The 20943-nt window shown below is 38.6% G+C and overlaps 2 protein-coding genes across 2 annotated transcripts; one reads left to right on the top strand and one right to left on the bottom strand.

Annotated features, from left to right (window-relative positions):
- Positions 1-307: 307 nt before the first annotated feature.
- Positions 308-11008, bottom strand: MCEE (methylmalonyl-CoA epimerase). Its single transcript, XM_075505837.1, has 3 exons — positions 10646-11008; positions 5375-5715; positions 308-1980 (listed from the first exon to the last, which is right to left on the bottom strand). The coding sequence occupies exons 1-3, from the start codon at positions 10674-10676 to the stop codon at positions 1828-1830; spliced, it is 525 nt and encodes a 174-aa protein (XP_075361952.1). The 5' UTR covers positions 10677-11008; the 3' UTR covers positions 308-1827.
- A 1257-nt stretch (positions 11009-12265) lies between these two features.
- MPHOSPH10 (M-phase phosphoprotein 10) lies at positions 12266-20543 on the top strand. Its single transcript, XM_075505836.1, has 11 exons — positions 12266-12594; positions 13412-14060; positions 14909-15057; positions 15446-15620; positions 15938-16079; positions 16509-16576; positions 17283-17420; positions 17649-17759; positions 18002-18109; positions 18659-18889; positions 20339-20543. The coding sequence occupies exons 1-11, from the start codon at positions 12518-12520 to the stop codon at positions 20486-20488; spliced, it is 1998 nt and encodes a 665-aa protein (XP_075361951.1). The 5' UTR covers positions 12266-12517; the 3' UTR covers positions 20489-20543.
- Positions 20544-20943: the final 400 nt, after the last annotated feature.

Raw genomic sequence — 20943 nt, 5'->3', positions numbered from 1 at the left:
GTCATACACAAAATTCCATCTCCTTCAGATAGGACAAAGAAATGGAATGTGAACCTAGGGAGGACTGCCGTGTTTTCTGTTGCACCAAACTAAGGGTATTAGGTTCAAAGACTTCTGTTCAATTACCTTGACACGTAACCAATGAGGCTTCTAGTCTTGGCATGCCTATGCTAGTTTTGCAGAAAAGATGCCTCCCCATCTTTGAAAGAACAGAAAGACAAAAGCAGCTTTGCTAATAGAATGTCTCCTAGAATGGCAGAATCATATTTCAGGAATATCAAATCATCCTGCTTTTCCATCATGAGCCTTAGGATTTCTAAATTCAAACAAGTTAGAATTTAGATCACAAACTACCCTCTAAACAGTGATTTGATGAAATGCAAGAACCCTGCAGAAGACTGTATTTTTCTTAAAATATGACAGAAGGAGTATTTATTTTGAGTACAAAACGATCTCATTTTAAAAAATGCATGGCTTTGCAGCGTTTTTTTCAGAAGTAAAATTCATAAGGAAGCATCAATGTCTTTAAAGCCCTGTTTAAATCTCAGGTCAACATGATACTTGTATTTTGTTGTAGCAAACATGACACAGAACACAAATAATTCCATTTCCATTAAGTAAAAATTCTCCTAGACTAAAATGAACTTACTTCATATCAAGCTGAAACTATTCACTGTATATGCAGAGATGTAGGAAAATATAAAATTCAGATTGTGGTTTAGCTAGGAAAAAATATGACTTTTAAGGATTAAGAAAACTAGAGAGAGAAACAGCAGGTCTTCAATTTCTACAGCTGATGTGTCAAAACAAACCTATAAAAGAAAGTATAAGGACAAACACTGCTTGCTTAATGTACACCAATAAAGTGAAGTCTGTCCATGAATAAGTCAACAAACTGTGACTGCAGTCTATCAGAAACATAAGTATGCTGGCATGCTCTCTGATGTTCAAGGCAGGGTATGTAACCAAGACTTGTGTTTTCCGCTGATTTTGTAAGTGCTTTTGCATAGGAAAACAGTATTTATAAAGTAAGTGAAAAGACTAATCTCTATTTGTTCAGGTCTTTCCCACATATCTTCCCATGGATAAAGCTTGAAAAACAAATACTCAAGACCTGAAAAAACTAAAATGTGACAAGTGCATTACAGTCTGAAATACTGTACTGCACAGGTACTTCTCTTCCATTGCCTGCATATCCACAGAGTTCATAAAACAACTAAGTGATGATTTATGCTTGGTAACTTCCTTGGCAGTAATTGTTATGCCAAGGAAAACTTATTTACTGATTGCAGACACCCATACAATAACATAAGGGTTTTTTTATTGCATGAACCAATCAATCAGTGTGAAGCACAAACGGTGAATGGTGAAAACAGAAAATACAATCTTCCTTTTTCCTTTATTTCTAAAGGGAATATCTAAGCTATATTGTTGTCACTGAGAAGTGGGTCTCTGCTCTGAAATGTAGAACAAAATAATGGGGGATGACCTAGAAACCACAGTTTCTGTGGTTACAGAGGTAAAACCATGCTGCAAACATGAGGCAACAGAACATAAATTACTATGTTACATATGTAACTTGGCTCATGTGTTTGTCTTTAGAATCACAAAGAATTTGAGAATGTCAACATACTAATTCTGAAAATCAGATCAACAACAACAACAAAAACGACCCTAAATCTGTAGCACTATTTCAGTACTCAAAAGCTGCACTTAATCCACACGAACTGCAGTGAACTTGTAAAGACTGAATACCACATCAATATTCCCAGCACCAGCTCAGTAACTTCACAACTAATCTATTGTTTTATTTGTCAATATTACAGCTCAAGCTTCCTCAAGTTCCACAAGGACTCCGTGGCAATCTTTAGGGTGAAGAAAAATCACAGGTTTGCCATGTGCACCTATTTTTGGCTCTTCGCTCAATATTCGTATCTTTTTTTTCTTCAGTTCTGTCATAGCCGCTTTTATGTCATCAACCTTATAAAAGAAAAATACAGTTCACACAAATTAACATATTACACTGTGTTATGCAGATTATACATTTAGGAGCAATAATATAATTCCTTACTAAAATGTTATTCCTAAATTCTAATATAATTCTGAAAATAAATTAAATTATAAACCAGTTTTAAAACATCTAGTGTTAAAAATAAAAATCCTCCAGAAGTTTGCATTTGTTATTTGAAGATTTTATAAAATATTGTTTAAATAAATTGTGCTGTATTTTAGAAACTATTAAACAAAAATCACTCATGCACAAAGCCCATTGATTTTTTTATGTTGTTACTTTATAAGGACTCCATAAATAATCTAAACTCTGCATTACTATTACTAAGAAGATCATACTGCTTTCAAACTATCAATAACTAAAGAAGAATGCCTCCCTGTCTAATTGACGGCAAAACACTGACTCATTAGATGCTGGTGAAAAGGGAGGGCAATGGGCAGAAGGTAAAAGGAAAGTCTCTTTTAGATTTATATATCCTCCCCTGAGTAGGTTAAGCTTCATAAAGTTTCCTAAGAAAAACCTTGGAATTATCAGAAACATACCCAGAATATGACCTGGTTTTCCTGTTGAACTTAATTATAATAATAGCCATTAACATAATATTTCAGTACAGTTTCCTGCAGAAATATGTAATTAACAAAAACATGTCTACGCTGTATAATGTGATCTTAAGTCTGATGTCATGTCATCAGATGAAATTTGAATTTTACCAAACCTTAAATGCATTCCTTCTTTGAAATAGTAAAATTAGCACTCAGTTTAGCAAATCCAATAGTCAATAATCAACAAAAACCTAGACTTAAAATAATAGCATTGCTGTTTTTCAAGATTGAGGTGCCTGGACATAACTTGGTGAATAAATTTGCATGATGCCATTGTAGGGAAGAAGGAAGTACCTAGCTTTAATTCAGAGGAACAGACGTCAGTTAATTCCTACTCGTTTGCAGTAGTTTTGTTCATGAAAATTCGGAACTCACTACAGTTCTTCCTACACACAACTACCAGTTGGCTAAATAAAAAGAAATGACTGTCAGGTTTTATCTAAAATAAAACAGCACGCGTAATGTGTGCCATAGCCCCCTCCAGGTTGTTTCCCCAAGCAGAAAAACCACTGCAGCTGCTGCTCTTGTCCTGCAGAGATGGCCAGAAGAGGAACTGTGTCTGGGCTCAGCTGGAATGAATTACTGCATCCCGAAGGAAGCAGTGAGAGTAAACAGTGGAAGGCCTGTGGGTGTATCCGTGTTAGGAGAGTATCAGGTTCAGATTTCTCTCTTCTTCTACCAAGACCTTCTTCTTCCAGCCTGCATTTCATTGCAGGTATTAAATTCATTTATAGCTGGTCAGGAATAATTTAATTTCTTCTTAAAATGCTTATTTTGTCTGAAACAAATTCCCTATCAAAACATCCGTCTAAAATTTTCCTTTGAATAATAAGATATAAGGAAGAAATGAAAAGCATTTTGATAAACTTGTCAGGCTTCCTCTCCAGTATGGAAAGAATTTTTACAATTCAGCTTTTTGCAATAAAATTGTTTGCAATAAAATAAAATTGTAGAAAGACATTTCTACAAAATATTTTTTAAATTTCAAATGAACAATCAGTTGACACTGAAGTTCTTTTATAGTTTTTCTGAAAACTATTTTTGCTCAACTTCAGAAGATGACATATCTTTGAAATTGTAAGATTTTCCATTCTGAGGAGAACGGAAAATTGGAGGAGGGAGGTTAATATCTCTTTGATTGACTATGGTAGTGACCAAATCTGTTTTCAGTCCCACTTAAACAGGAGGTCAACAATGGATTGCTTTCTTCTCCATGTAAATTAGTCTATAATCTTCCGTTTGTTTTTATGTGGAGACAAACATGAGGGACTTAGGACAATTTTTTTCTTTTTTATTTTTTTTCTGTAGAGAACGTAGAGAATCAATTAGTGAGTTACAGGACTTCATTTAGGAAAATCTGGCTGCAAGTAGCACTAGCTCACCCAATTAATGGAAATTAACTGCTAGATTATGACTCCTGGCTTGGTTGACCTCCTGTATACAGTTATAAATTTTCTTTTTTAAGGTAACACTTCTACGTTGTCCAACACGGTATAATTAGCATGTCCCAGTCTTCTCAATTTTCATAATTAACAGTATGACTTCCCTTGACAGCCATCTTTTGTTTATCTGCAACAAGATCATCTCTCATACAAAATGGAATCTACATAGAACAATTTCAGCTGGTAACAAATATTTCTTGAAATGTCTTAAAAGGGATTACATATCCTTGAAACCCTTGGGAGCTTTGAGCTCTTTTGCTGAGAAGTGCCTACAACTTCCTTCTTTTGTACCTATAAGTAAGTACTACTGGCCTTACGGAGGGCTGGAGGTTTTTTTCAGTCTTACTGCAAATCACTTCTTTATTCTACACCCCCCGTTTCCTAAGTTCAGCTGAGGTATTTCACATTTCTATAGCAGGACTGGTCAATTTAAAAAGAATTAATTTTCTTCTTCCTGAATATCTGCAAATAGGCAAACTTCATGTAAGAAAAATTGCAATGCCTGTGTATATGCAAAATTTCTCAATTCTCAATGAAAGCATGCAACTGCAAACACTGGTCTTTATGTTGTATTCTGAAAATAATTTTTACTCACATCAGTAATCCCATTACTTTTTATTATTAAACTTTGCATGAAATAATGTTTGCAAGACTCAGATCTGTAAAATATTAAAAACATGTATCATAGGCAGCAGCATGAAATTTTGTTTCAAACATCAAACATCTACACAAAAACATGAGTATACTAAATAAGATAACTACTTTACCCAGCACCTTTACATCTTGTGTACTTCCAGACCAATCTCTCTTTGATGGACAAGGAAGAACAGGACAGAAGAAACTCTGGAGACTTTACTGCTGTTTGGTAAGTACATCTGACAATCTTTTTTGACTTCTGTATGCAATTAACTAATTATCAAACAGGAAGAAACTTCTGAAAATCTAAACTATGCCTTAGCTTAAACTTACAACTCCATCTTTTTCCAGTGTATGTCCTTTCTATGTGAGGAAGTTGACACCTGTCAAACACTATTCACAAGCCCTTGGGCTTGTCCACCTTCCACATTGGATACTTAACCCTCCCTTCCCCAATTTAATCTTTATAGCATAAAAGAGGAAAAAAACATCACATAGATCATGAAATTGAACTGTAATTTCCAAAACAGAAAAAAGGCACTTTTAAGACTTCTTCTTGTGCAATATAAATTCTCACAAATACGACAGCCTTATATATTTGTTCTTGACACAGGCCAAACCTATGACAAAATTACGCATACTTTAATATCTCTATCTTATTATGATATATTGTGTTAAAGTACCTCAATGCAGATATGATGCATTCCTCCAGTCTTGTTTTTTTGCAGAAAGCTTGCAATGGGACTTTGCTCTCCTAAAGGATGTAGAAGTTCCAGCTTTGTATTTCCCAGCTCCACAAAAACAGTGTAGACACCATGTTCGGGAAGAGCAACAGTCTCGCTCACCTGTGCTCCTAGCACATCTTTATACAAAGATTGAGCTTTCTCCAAATCAGGTACTGCAATTGCTACATGATTAAGTCGGCCCAGTTTCCATAAACAGCTTGGAATGTTTTGAGGAAAGGAATTCGATGATGATAGAGTTCGTATTGTGGGAGCTGAAGTCTGCAACCTGGTAAGAAGCCCTGAAAAAAAGTGAATAGCACCAATATAATGCTTTTGTGAAAGAACCAATATCTGCTCTTTCCCCTTTCAATGAGGCCTATATAACTCCTATGTCATAAGCACACCAGTGTGCAAAGATGAAGGTAGACTGAGATCAAGGAAAGAATTATTCTGTAGTACTAACAGCTCAATGAAAATTATGTAATTATGTATGTAATTATTCACAAGTATTAAAAAAAAACCCACACAAATTTGATGTAAATGCTGACATATGCCTGTTAAAAAGAGGAATACATGGCCAAATGTAACGGTCAACTGTATAATGTACTTAAAAGTGACTTCTGAATTTTTCAGAGCTTCTTACAAAATAGAGAAAGAAATGAGGATATGCCTATACATCTAGAAATTATAACAAACAAACAAGAAAACTGAAATAAAACCTTGGACAGAACTGATAGTGCAAGATCCAAAAGATAAAAGACTTGAGCTCTCCGCTGTCAAAACTGACTCGAGCAAGGAAAGAAATGTCATGTTGCCTGTGAGGCTTAAGGAATCCTAAAAATCCTAAAATCTCCTGAGTTTGATTTCTTATTTTCTCTTTCTCCAATGGTTAAGTCATTTGCCCTTCTTACTTTTCAGATGCCATATAGGTCTTACACTTAGTTTCACTGATCTGTTTCAAGATGCTTAGAAATATTTCAGTTCTAAGTACTGTGAACAACATCATGTCCAACTGACCAATAACAATTTAGAATATTTTAATGCAACTAATGCCACTGACTTCAGTGTGACTTACAAAAGAAAAATAGTATGATTTGGCTCACCATAAATGAAAAGTTAATTATAAAAAAATATTGGATGACCATATGACACAAAGGTAAGGGCTAACATGTAGACAAAAGATGGAGAAGTCATGGAGAAACTCAGTGCCATGAAAAACTGCTTAGATATCTACACAACTCTTCACAGACTGCTCTGACAAGGCAGTACTGAACTTTGCACTATCTGTGTCAAATTGCTGCATTGCTCACAAATCATTCTAGGGTCTAGGGTTGCTTGGTTTTTTTTTCGTAAGTCACAAAAAAAAAGATAAAATGAGGATACTTACAAATGAATTACATTAAAAATTAATCTGTCAGAGTACTAGAATCTGGAGAGGTTGGGAGTAGGGGAGAAATAGTGATCATATCAGTTGTTTCTAGCACCAGAATTAGAATTAGATGAAAGAATATATTCATAAAAGCCACATTTTAATTTCATGCCAGTTTGCTTTAGGCCATGTCAGAGTTCCCAGTGCCTCAAGGCCAAGCTAGAGGCATCTTGGCACTTTGGAAGTCTTTGAGGCATTCTTAGCTTTAAATTTATAAATGTGCTATTTTGCTAAGAGGTTGTGCCAAGGATGCACTGAGATTCTGGATGCTTTGCAATACACTCAGGATAGCCTGGCTTGCATTTCTTTAGACTCTTTGTAAGGTTAGTAGTAGCTGTAATTAATCAGCTAGCTTCACTGTATGAAACTGAGAACTACCATTTCACAGGAGTTCAAGACTCTACAGCTATCAGTTTTTCTTCACAAAGACAACTGATGCAGTCCTTAAATCTAAGTCTTTCTGAGCACTGTGCTGTGATGGAAGAAGTGTTTCTGTGTATTTGAGACTTAAAATTACGACACGCAATGTACATACTTCCCAAGACTTAGTATCACAAAAGTAAGTTATTCAGAATCATTAGATAATAATCAACATCCTACATTCATAATTTCCAGAAACTTGTCCAATTCTGCAAGCCCTGAAATATTTCTTACAGCCTTTCACACAGTACATCCTGTCATCTCCTTCATCACAGCCAGTTCTGGACAATTCTTTTTCACTTGTTACCTTTAGGCTATCATACTGGCATAGTAGAGCAACTCAGTATTTCCAAGTACTTTTAACTTTTTACATGTTAAACAAAATCCCCTAGCAACTTCTACACAGAAGAAAAATTCTTGTTTTTCAAATGTCTATGCTGAAACTATTTTGTAGGTAGACTTGCCATCTAAATGCAGCTGTATCAGGGATGAACAAAGCAACTGCCTGAGGAAGCGATACTATGCAATGCTTTATAATGTACAAAATAAGAAACATGCAGTATCTAGTTGGCATAATTAGCGGCATGGATAATTAACTAGACTAGAGTTTGACCAGATCACCAGAGTAACTAATGCATTAAAAAATAAAATAACCCCAAACACCCGCCATACAGTCTTTTCTGTCCACCTAAGATTCTACATAAGTAGCTCTGTTTCCTACAATAATTTCTTAAGACCTGATTCAATTCTTGCTGAAGCAAGAGATAGTTTTCCACTTAGAGGAGGTCAACATTCTCCAAAAGAGAAAAATCCATTGAAAGATAAGGACCACATATTATATCATTTGTTATGTTTCCTAGAGCCTTTTATTGTTTCATTCCTTCTTCCAAATATTAATAGACCACAGTTCAGTAGAAATACTACTAATGTAGATTTTTCAAGCAGTCTTTACTGATGGGAAAGGCCGGGATTTTTCCCTTCTTTTTGACATCTCCCATCTATAATTCTTGCTGTACTTCACACAGGGCATATGACTACATGGTTATTATAATTTAATTTGTATTTTGTCTATTTTCAAGTAAATTGACAGAAAGTAGAGAGACAGACTGTTACTCAGCTATTGCTGAAGCAATAAGCAAAAATAATAGAAAATGCTATTTCTGTTGGGTTCTGCCCAAGAAACATTTGTTTTTTGTGGTGTTTCCTGGAAAGATAATAGATTGAAAAAGTGAAGTATATTCCTAGGATTCTTGTAAAGTCAAAGACACTTAAATGCCCACTCATATGACAATATTATTTATGCATGTCCCCATTTCCTCCTCTCACTTAATGGATTGGGTGGTCGAAGTCTATATATTTTTCCTACGAGTATGTTGGGGCAGAGGACTCTTCAGCAGGTTTGGGGGGTGTTTTTACTTTATTCTATAAAGTCTTGTGAATTTATCCTAGCTCTAGTCATATGCATATAGAGCTTTAATTTTAAACCCATAATTACCAGTATGAATTGACTAAGATTAAACAAAAAGCATGTATTTTTCTTGCATTATATAGATTAGTAACTATATAGATTAGTTACTTAAAATTCTAATCTTCTTCTTCTAACCCAATAATCAAAAGATGACCCTGCAGTGAAAAAGAAAGCTTTTCAGCAAACTTCAGATTGAAACCCCATCACTTCCATGTTTCAGGAAACACTCACTTATATTTATGCATATATCACAAAACTAGTCCTATTAACTGTTGTTGCTAAATTCTTCAATCACAAAAGCATTTATCCACTGACTTACAGAATTACTCAAGTAATTCTTTACTTTCTCCAGTGTTAAAAAAAATGACTTTGCTTCTTTTGAAGCCAGTAGACACTGTGAATAAAGTATCTATCCAAGTATCTGTCCTGCTTGAAAAACTTGCATATGCTGACCAAATTCACACATGCAGTTGCTTGTCCTGGTATATACAGCATTTGCCCCTACTGGTTTCTTTCAAGACCTCATTTTTCAAACACACACAACCAAATCTGAATTTTTCTAGATATTTTGTGCTTTAGAGAAGATTCAGCTGACCCTGCTCTCATATATGATTGCTGGCTTCCTAGCCTCAGTGATACTGCACAATGTATGTCACCTTCTTCAGCTTCATTCAGATTCTTCAGCAGCTTCTTCAGCTTCAGCAGATTCTTCAGCAGATTTCATTCTTGAGCAGATTACGAACATGAAGTAACAAGTCTAAAGTACCCCATAAAATGAGATCCTCATCCTTCAAATGTTTATTCATAGGCTTGTTGCTCCTTAGGTGGAGCAGTGTTCATTGACTTACATGGCTAAGTAGTCAAACGCAAGCCAAATCCAACTGAATTCTGTCACGTTCTCTATGGGGAGGTTATACAACTGTGGGTTGCAGTAAGAAGAACCTTGTCACTGGGCACTGCTCTGTTGTCAACCATTTCAGGTTGAGAAAAACTCCCAAGCATGGAAAGGATGCTGTCGCCATAGGGAGTTTGGCATACAGGGGCTGTGTGGACCAGAGCTGTAGCTCTCTGGACCAAATGGAGAAAGGGCATAGTCTGGCCATTCTTAAATCCCAGAACTTTTAAGGTGGCATTAGCATCTTGGAAACTTTGCCAGCCAAAAGGCTGAGGTCATTCACAGTGCTGCTCTGCTCTGTGCTGGAGTGGCTTTTGGGAATTGCATGGGCTCCATAGGTCCTAGAAACTGAGTCTCAGTTTGCTGCAGCTCTGGTTTCTTCCGTCAAAGTGCAATTATACAAAGGTGTTTTCATTCCCAGTATCCCACTGATTGATCACTGACAGCACTGAGTCTCTCATTCACTTTTCTTCTGCAGTCTATGGCTACCGAGTAAAACAGGGTGGTTTAGGTAAGGTGAGTTTAACCTGCCATTACTTACTATTAAGAGAGTGAATGGTCCAGATAATTATAATGAATGGGAGATGATTTTGCATTTGACCACCAAGTTGGACCGTAAAAAGACAAGCTCCTCCTTGCACCTTAAGTTTGGAGTTTGCTGCCTAAGTTTATTCTAGGCCAGATAATGTCAGTTGTTAATGTATCTGTCATCTGGATCAGAAGACCTTGGTTTTATTTATAAAGGCAATTGTTTTGTTGGGGCCTGTAAGGCTCTCACGGAGAGCCTCGGGCACGCTCCCGCACTTCAGGGCGCGCAGGGGCGGCGTGATCCCGCCCTGACGGCCCGCCCGCCCGGCCCCTGCGCGAAGAGGGAGTGCCCGCCGCCACGGGGCAAGAGCTCTAGGCCGGAGCGGGCACCGAGCCCCGCGGCCGCCCCGTGCCCGGCCCTGAGGTCGCGCTGGCCCTCACCGGCCCCGCCGCCCGCCCCGCCTCCGGTCTGCCCGGCCCCCGCGTTACCGGCCGCCGCGCGCCCCAGGGAGGCCGCCATCTCGCCGCCCCGCCGCTCGCACCCAGCCCGGCCGCAGGCAGGCGGGGCCTGGTCGCGGGTAAGCGGCCGCCCTCCGCCGTCACCACAGCGGCGGCCGCCGCCCCCCTCCCCGGCGGGGCCAAGCCGTCCCCCGGCCGCCCAGAGCTGAAGGCGTGCCCGGACAGGGAGCCCTTCGTCGCGGTGACAGCCCGCGGCTGTGTTTGTAGGACCGGCGCCACCGGAGCGTCTTGGTACGAGGGCACCGGCGGTGACAATGGCTGTGTCACGGCGAGGGGCTGGTGAGCCCTCGCTGGGGCGGGTGGGGGAGCCGCCCGGTGCCTTTACCAGAGGAGAAGCTGCACCGCGCAGGGGCGGCCGCTACGGCCGCTGCCAGCCAGCGTGCGCGACCCGGGGCGGCCGCCCTGGAGCTGAAGCCGATGCCTGACTGGGGGGAGGCGGCTGTGCAGCGAGCCTCAGCCGTGGTGCCGCTCGCCTCTGCAGGGGCAGCTCTGGGCACTGTATTTATTTGAAAAGGAAAGTGCAAAAGAGGTCAGCTATAGCAGGGAACATATGTAGAGAGAAAGTTTTCTGACTAAAGCATTGTGCAGAAGAGACTTGGGACAATGAGCAGGCTGTCTTCTGGTGTTCTGTTCCTTCTTGTGTCAGGGGCGTAAAACATTGCAAGTTGCTGTGATAGATCGTAAATGTATCAACAGCTTGTGCCATTTCAAATCTGATAATATTTGAATAATTAAAAGTGCAGCTCAAAATCAGTGTTCAAAATGGGTATTTGAAAGTCCCATCGGTACATGACACTTTCTGCTTCCAGCCCAGGTTGTAAAATGTCAGATATGCTTATGATGTTCAGAGAAGCACAGGTATGGGTCATACTCATGCCTCAACTGGCTGGGCCCTGCTCCACACAATGTTTTTTTGAGGGTACGAAGTCCCAATGAGAGGACACGCAGAAGTTGCATAGCACTGAAAAGACTTATTTTTTTGGTAGGAAGGAAACATGAAAGCAGCAGAGGAACGGCAGAGACAACAGCAAGAACAAAGTTAGAAGGTTTGTCACACTTTTGGGTCCAGGTGCTGAACGGCTGCAGATGACTGGGAACGCGGCAGGCCGGGTGAGTGCAGCCCGGGAGGCAGCCCCTGCTAAGGCATTTTGCAGCATGGTGGAGGAATGGATCGTCTCCTCCAGCTGCAGCAGCAGCTTCTTCACCAGGGTCTGTGGGTGTAGTGCTTAATTTGACTTTATAAAATGAACTTTAAGGAAACTATGTGATGTAAAATAACAAAGCAGTTGAACGCTGGGCAGTGCTCGCCAATTGCGTAGGCGTGTGAATGCGTGCCTAGTTAGCTGGGAGCTTGGAGATGTCAGATAACAACGGGCATTTTGCTCACAGAATCAGCTGGAAATGTGTGGTTCCAAAATAGCCCTTGTATCTAGGTCGGAGAGACAAAACTGCCAAGTAAGAAGACTGTAGCTTTACTATATTTAGAGCAGGTTTTTCAGCGCTGATGAACATCCCAATGTAGAGCAATACCACGCTCTTCTTCCAAGGGGAGGAAGCATCAGCAGATGACTCTGCAATACCCTGCTTGCGGTTCAGTGCGAACGCGAGCAGGCCCACCTGAAGAAGCGGGTGTGACACGAATAAACGAGGCGGTTCTGTGACAAAAGCACGGACTGGGAGGCGGGCCGGGCCGGCTCCTGGCTCTGTGGGTGTAAAACACCGCGCGGCGGAACTCCTGTATGCGGAACCTTGGCGTCGGCCGCGGGAGTCGTCCGGACCGTTCAGCCGGCTGCCTCGGGGAGGCGGTGCCAGGTCGCTCCACGCGCCGCGGCCGGCGGGAAGATGGCGGCTGTCAAGGGTCTGGAGACGTGCCTCAGGGTGGCGGGTGCTGCCGCGGCGCGCCCGGAGCGCTTCCTCAGGTACTGCGGGGCTGCGGGTTTCCCGGGGTCTGGGGAGCCCCCAAATGCCGGACCGTGTGTGTGCCCGTAGCGCTCTGCGATTTGTGTAGGCTTCAGTGCTCGGGGAGGGGAGACCTCGTGCCAGCCGGCCGGCCGGCGCTCCTCGGCTACCCCCGGTACCGCAGAGCTCTCCTGAAACGCGCCATTAACAGCGTCGAGACCTGGCTGGGGCTTCTGCCACGGCTGCTGCAGTATCCTATTCCTTTCTTCAGCGTTCGGGAATTAGGAAACGGAGGTTTCTGTTTCAGCCAGCTATGTTGAAGCATTGGTAGCTCTACAGAAGAAACAGGAAGAGACTACCCAAATATAAAAGCTGAGGAGTAAGGCATTGGAGGAACACAATTACCTTTTTAAAACCAAGGGTCTGTGTCTTGGATGTTTGAAGTGTTTAGTGCTATACTATTTACTTCTCCAAAGCGTCTGGAGTGCTTAAATATGATCAAGATGTAATAAGATGCAACTATAGAGAATATTCTGTCCAGCTGTTACTTCATACACAAAGCTGAAAGGCTTAATAATTATGTCTATTTCTAGGAATGTTTAGTAGCAGTACTCCAAGACATGTGCAGAAAGTTAAGCAATAGCAGTAATTGTTGAAAGGTGCTATTCTGTAGCACCAAAGTACCTAAGCAGATATAAAAAGAGCTACGGCGTGACCATGTGATTAACTTAATGGAAGGTGTAAAATGAATGAAAGCTAGTGAATTCTGCAAAATAGAAAATAAAAAATATTAACTGTTGTGCTTTTTAAAGCTCTTAATTTTTTTTCTACTTTTAGTGTGCAAGATGGACTGGCTGCTGACTTCAGAGCATTAACAAAGACTCTCTATGATTTGAATAAAGCTCTGGGAAGTAATATAGTTCGTGGGGGTCCTCTAAAAGAGCTGGTGATAGAAAATTTTGATGAAGAACAGATTTGGCAACAGCTAGAGCTCCAGAACAACGCAGTTCTCGATTTCTTCAAGAAATCCATTGCAAGGGATGCCGAGGATGAAGATCTTTGCCTTTTCTCAGACCAGGAAGAGGATGGCTCTGATGCAGAGACCAGCAGTGACAAGGAATTGGAAGGCAACATCATGGAAGCAGAAACTGAACAGAAGAATGTTTATACAAAAGATAAAACTAAAGCTAAAGAAAAGCAAAGTAAACTCAGAGAAAGCATAATGCAGAAATACAGTGATGAGGATTCTGATATTGACTTTGATATTGAAGCACTGGAGCAACAAACTAAAACAGCCAAGGAAACCACACTGAAAAAAATGGGAAGAAAATCTATAGTGGATGACAAGTTTTTCAAGCTGGCTGAGATGGAAGCTTTTTTAGAACATGCAGAGAAGGAAAACAGGGAGGAGGAAGAAGATATTAATTATTTTGAAGACATCCTCTCAGATGATGAGGAAGAAGAGTCTGAAGAAGCTAAAGTCAAAGTAAGAATATCAGTAAATTAATATTCTGATCTCTCTTTTCCTTCAAATCAAGATCTGATATCCATTAGGGTGACTATAAATTGTTGAATTCTGAGTAGAAACCACCAAGTTAAATTTCCTTAGATGACTAATGATTACTTGTGAAGCTTTACTTTAATAATATACTTGACATGAATATGTGTTATCAAAATGTCCTAGTGTAGGCGAACATACCGTCATGCTATTCCAGTCTCTCTTTAGATGGGTCTTGGGTTTTTGCATGAATAATGGAAGAGGTAGCATGTCAGAAGAAATAAGTGACCTTGCAGAACTGGCAGAATAGGTGACCCAGCAAATGAAAAAGATGTGTCACTCAGCATTGACATCTGGCAATTAGAGATCACTACGGTGACTGATACATAGCAAAGGGCTTTTGGCAACTTCTTTTTCCAGGGACATGGCTTTGTAACTCTGATTTAACTTAAGTTGCTGAGTATTTGTTTCAAAAATAAATCTTTTATTATTTAATATTACCAGAGAGCGTCACTAGCAAGTAAGAACTATGCCCAGTGTATAAGGAAATGTGTATGTATTCCAACAGATAATTGGCAAAATCTACCGCTCTTTGACTTCTGTATATGTTGAAATTGGAAATTAATTTAAGTGGTAGAATATTTTAAGTACTTGTAAAAGAGATTAGTTTTACTAAGATGCCCTACCACAGGTTAATGCTTCAGTAAACTGAATTCCTGTTATACAAGTAGTGCTGTTCCCCAGCTGCTAAAGACTTTAGAAGACAGAATACCCTTAGACTTCTGTCAGTCTAACAGTTTTGGTTTGGTTTTTTTTTTCTCCTCTCCTCTTCTTAGCCAATTAAGAGTTCTAGAGACTTGACATACAAAGATTTCTTTGATCCAGTCGATGACAATGATGATTTAGTAGCTAATGATGTTGAAGATGATCAGGAAGAGGAAGCAGACAGTGCTATTGAAGAGGAGAATGAAGAAAGCATGTCTGAGTAAGTATATGCATTATTTGCAGTTAAAATGTCCTTGTAATTTTACACTGAAGTAGAAAATAAAGTGTGAATTCCAAGGTCACTATGTTCATGGTTTGCATTGTCACAGTATTTAAAAAGTAGTTTATTTACTTATCTTTAGAGTATTGTCTCTTGATATCTATTTGAATAAATCATTTAATAGCTGTAACTTCAGTTTTTGAAAGTTATTTTTAATATATAGAGGTTTCCCTAGTGTCTCCTGCCTTTAGGTTTCAGTGAAAGCCTATTGTGTTTCTTAACTGTGGGTTAGTTGTAACAGGTAAACATCTAATGGCTGAAGTATCTTCATGTAAAAAATTATAGAGGCTTTTCAACCTTTATTGTATATTAAATTTTAATGTTACAGGGTCGAGGATATGAATGAAATGATGATGGAGAATATGAGAAGTAAAGAAGCCTCTAAAAAAGTTACTTTTAGTTTGCCAGATGACAGTGAAACAGAAGATGTTACTGATATGCAATTAGAGAAGGGCATTGATCCCAGTGAAATAAAGTCTTCTTTTGAGAAGAGACAGGAAAAGGTAACTTTTTTTTTATTTTGCTAATACTTTGAAACAGTGGCAAATTTATTTTTTTTTTAAATGATTGTGTGATTTGTTCAAAGTCTGGCAACTATGAATAGGCTATTTACAAAGTAAGGGGGAAAAAGTGTTTTATCTACAAATTAAGGGGGGGGGGGGGGAAGTGTCTTATCTACATCGGATTTATATGCAGTCATATATTCCCTCATCTTTATGTGAGGAGGAGTTAGAAGTACCTGAAATAACTATTAATTTCTTGCCTTGAGTTTACTTGTGAGCTCTATGTTTTAAACTTATGAGGAAATTGTGGTTTTCAGATGAGCAAAAAAATAAAAAGTTTAGAAGAAGAGTTGTTAGAGGAGAAACCTTGGCAGCTTAAAGGAGAAGTGACTGGACAAAAACGACCTGAAAACAGCCTTTTGGAGGAAACGGTACTTTTTGACCATGCAGTCCGAATGGGTAAGTAGTGAGAGATGCCTTTCCTGAAAGCATGTTGCATACCATATTGGGTTTTCTTCCCTTTGGACCTTGCTGAAAACACCTGTGACTCAAGAGCTGGATAACAAAACAGTAAGTTAAACTTCTCGGTGCGTTCTTGAGGTTGTGCATTTTCGTGTTGGAAACTGCAGGAAGGTATAATTTTTTTGTTCATTTTTAACTTAACTGAAAGTTCATTAATTTGGTGGCAGATTTAGTCATTTACAAGCCTTACATAATATAATTACTCTCTTCAAGATAGAGGAAAACATTATTTACTTACCTCACCTTCAATTACTACATTTTTGTTAAGGCTTTACTTTCTTTTTCTGTTGTTTATTCTGCATAGAACAAAAAGTATTTATTGCTGGAGAAATGTTAATCTTAAAATTCTTCTCTTTCTCCTCTCAGCACCTGTGATCACGGAAGAAACTACTTTTCAGCTTGAAGACATCATTAAACAGAGAATATTGGATGAGGTTAATATTATCTTACTTGTTCCTCCCTATTTTGTTCATAGACTTGATTCACATTCCAAGGACGAGTTTAAAGCTCTTAAAATGTTAGGTGTAGAGTTATCTTAATTTCTGCAAGTGGTTGTTTTATTCTTTTGCCTTGAGGAATGTGTCTTTAGATTTCTAAGGAGCTCTGTTTTTACGTGCCTGTTACATGCTAGGTTTTGGTGCGCTTCAAAAAAATGAGTATTTGCGGATAAAGCTATAAGGAGTTTATTTGGAATATAATGCCAGTCTGTAAATTTTTTCTATGACTGTAACTGTAGTGCTCTGAGCATTCTGAATGCTAACCAAAACTCAATTGTTTACTTAATTTTTCTTAAAAGCCACTGATAAGACTTGTATCCCACAGCTTGTTGAGGCTTATTGTTAGTTGAATAAAAATTGGTGCGTATGGGGGGAGCGTATTTATGTGCTTAAGAAAATTACATAGTTGTTACACAATTTTTACCCCAATCCACTAAAAATAAGCACACAAGCTAGAGCTATAAGTCTTTTATTACTTTTTTTTTTTTCAAATGAAAGTGTGAAACTTGATGAGTTCCTCGGAAACCACATGCATAAACTAGTTAACGTGTCAGATAAGTAATATGGAAAATGTTCTAAATAAGCTGTAGCACCTGATACTTGACTGTAGTTGCCTTTGGTCATTAATTTATGACTTTCTCAGGCATGGGATGATGTAGTACCGAAAGAAAAACCAAAAGAGGAGGCTTTTGAATACAAGAAACGTATCACTTTGGATCATGAAAAGAGTAAACTGAGCCTTGCTGAGATCTATGAGCAAGAATACATGAAACTTCACCAGGTAACGTAAGCAATGCCATTCCTTTCAGTTTGAAGTTCACATCACATAATCTTATATCTTCATTTGTACACTGCTAACTCTGCTTTCAGCTTTGTGGAAGTACTTCAATCTTTCTCTGAGCGTTTGCCAGTGAAATGGCTCTGAATTGTATATTGTGGTGTTATTAGTCTTGCTGAAGTAAAATAGCTTTACGAATGGTGTTGCAGTAACATTGCGTTATTAATGCAGCAAAAGACTGAAGAGGAAGAAAATCCCGAACACAAAGAAATTCAGGAAATGATGGATTCACTGTTCCTGAAGTTGGATGCACTTTGTAACTTCCACTTCACACCCAAACCAGTAAGTACATAAGTTTCATAAAGTTGGAGGGTTTTTTTCCCCCTCTTTGAAACTAGATACTTTAAAATATATTTGGGAAATGGAAAGTAAAGTAAACATTGAGTGTTATTGAGCTTGTTCTTATTTCATATTAAATGCACTATAATTGCCTTTAAACAAAACCAAATATTTAGTATCTTCACTTAGCTGTAAGCTGCTGTGAGATGGTGTGCTCAGTCCTGAATATGTTTCCTTATTTCTAGCCTGTGCCAGAAGTTAAAATAGTTTCGAACCTTCCAGCTATAAGTATGGAAGAAGTAGCACCTGTTGCTGTTAGTGATGCTGCTCTCTTAGCACCAGAGGAGATCAAGGTAAATATAAATAAAAGTCATGTAAGGATCTGTAGAGGATCTGTATCGTCGGTAGAAGGGTGTGCTGGCTGCTAGATCAATGGGAGAATTGTGCCCCCTCCCACCCTGGGTTCCTCACCTTGTGGACCTTCTTGCCTAGCATTTTGGTGTTGGTTGTTGTTGAGGTTTTGTGGGGGGCAGGTGTGTGCTTTTTTTTGTTTTGTTTTGCATAACTGGAAGGAGAGGAAAGTTAATTTTATTTGGCTACACTACGCCATAATATTATGCTTCATTTTTGTTCTCAACTATTATGTGATGGCAACTTATTTTCCCAACGTATATATGAGTATTTGGAAAGGGAAAGCTAAATGACAATAGGGAAGAGCAATTAGCGTGTCTTCGATCAATTGTACAAATCTCACTTCCCAACTTTTGCCAGTTTTTGGTCTTTGCCTTAATGCGGCATTGCCCTGAGCTGGCTAACCACTTGAAATTAAGACAGATTTGAGTACTGTGAAGTGAGTCTTGTCTTTTGCACGCTTACGGATCTAGAGATCTTGTTCTCTTTAGGAAAAGAACAAAGCTGGTGATGTAAAAACAGATGCAGAAAAGACTCCCACAGACAAAAAACGAGAACGAAGAAAGAAAAAGCTTCGTAAACGTATGAAGCTAAGAGAAAAGGAGAAACGTCAAAAGCTTCTTGAAAAGATGAAACCGGAACAAGGCACAAAACTTAGCAAAAAAGCTGCTGCAGCAAAATTAAAAAAGCTTACAAAAGAAGGCAAAGCATCTCTGCTCAAGGTAAGGCTTTCTTAAGTAGTCCTGTATAACTTGGAGCTTCCCAGCTAAAGAATATTAAAATCCCAAGGATAGATAATACTTCGCTAGAGAGAGGAAAGGTAACTTTATCACAAAGAATTACAGAGTATAGGGTTTGTTTCCCTCCCATCCCTCTTGGCACAGCTACATCTCCTAATCTTTCTCCATCCCCTGAAAAAATCTTGTGCACAAGTAGTATATCTGCTTACCACCCAAACTTGTTTCCTTATTTATGTCTGAGCAAATATAAAAGGTAAATGTAGCTGCTGGAAAGAAAGAGGTAGGAAGAAGACATGGAAAGGGCAGATGCATACTTCTTTCCGCGCCCCCCCCTTGCTTTCCCCTGTATTCTTTTGAACTACAGTTTTGGAAGGACTGTTCTGATCCATACTTGTAGCTGTCTTCTGCAAAGTAGTGTTGAATGCCTTTTTAGTCCTGATTTGGCTGATTATCCTGACAGCTTGATGTCAATATAGAGGCCTGAAAATATACAGCTCTGGTTGCACTTTGCAGTGACCCCCTTGTTTATAATGCATATTTATGTAGATATAATTGCTTTAATTATGAATAAATCATACCTAAAAGGTTGTTGGAATCTTTAGAAGCTTATTCAGAGTATAAAATATATTTGAATTTGTGAGCAACTTAATCTTTCGATATGGAAAAATATGAAAAAATTGTGTGATACAATTACTCTATATTAAAGTATATGCACAAAGCAGAAATGATTGTTTGCATTAGGTACTACTTTTTATTTACTTCAAAGCTCACAGGATGGTGTTCCTGCAAATACTAAGACTTATGCTCTTATTTCCTGCATTTGAACTGTTCCCTTGATTAAATGGGACTACTTGCATGCATAATTGAAGATGAGGTTTCTATTTAGTTCTTTCTAAGCTTTGAGTAACTTAAGCTATCTCAAAATAGAATATTCCTATTTTACTTTCTACTTATTGTGGAGCCTTCTCTATAATCTCATCAGATTGATTTTGTTTTGCATACTATAAAACAGTAAACTTGTGTACCACCTATGATGCCTTATAAATTAAATTTTTTAAATCTCTGAAATTTTGAGGTATTAGAAACTAATAGGAAAAATTATTTGATTACTTCTAAAATGTTTGTGCTTACCTTTTCCAAAGGAGAGCAGAACACAAAATATAGATATGTAGTTGTAGCTCATGATGTGCAAAGATCTCTTCTTGATGCCTATTCTTACCTACCATGCTAATTGCTAATTAGAAAGGGATCATACTCTTTACTTCCTTAGATAGCAGGAGTGGTATAAGAATGCAGTGAAAAATACCCTTTGAAAATCAGTTATCAATTTTTTATTTTTTTTTTAAACTCAAATACCATTATGTGTGAGTAACTAGTACTGGTACTGTTTGTACATTTCTTGGTTATAACAAATATTTTGTCCATTGACAGGATGAAGGTAAAGACAAGGTCTTAAAATCATCTCAGGCTTTCTTTTCTCAACTACAAGATCAAGTAAAAATGCAAATCAAAGACGCAAACAAATTAAAGAAGAAACAGAAGCAGCAGAAATCACTCTCTGTTCATAAACTGAAATTGTAATTTACCTTTTTATGTATGTTGCATCTTGTATATATTAAAATGTTTCTACGTGAATGCTGAATTTGAGTAGGTTTTATTCTGTGTCGATCTTGAAAATGTTCTGTGAACATCTAAGGTGATGTAAAGACACTTCCTTTAGGTTTTACTTTTATTTTCTACCATAGAACTCTCATTTTGTCTTTTTATTCTAAAAAGAAAGCTTCTTGCCATGGGCAGATACATAACCATGTAGAATACTTGATGTTTGTGTTTTGACTGTGCCGTCTCTTTAATTTATAGTCCATAGCTTTTGTATCTGCTGTTGTAATAGCCCTGTATGGATTGCAGGAATAACTGCATTTAGTGAAGAACTTAATTTCCCATTTTATCAAACAGGGAGGACACGGAAGGTTTTTAAGCCTGCAGTAACTCAGAGTAAGCAAATGGTATCTTTTAACTTAAAGGATATTTTTCCA

This window comes from Mycteria americana, chromosome 6 (assembly GCF_035582795.1).
Source record: "Mycteria americana isolate JAX WOST 10 ecotype Jacksonville Zoo and Gardens chromosome 6, USCA_MyAme_1.0, whole genome shotgun sequence".
Taxonomy (NCBI): Eukaryota; Metazoa; Chordata; class Aves; order Ciconiiformes; family Ciconiidae; genus Mycteria; species Mycteria americana.
This window is presented reverse-complemented; position numbering and strand designations above follow the sequence as displayed.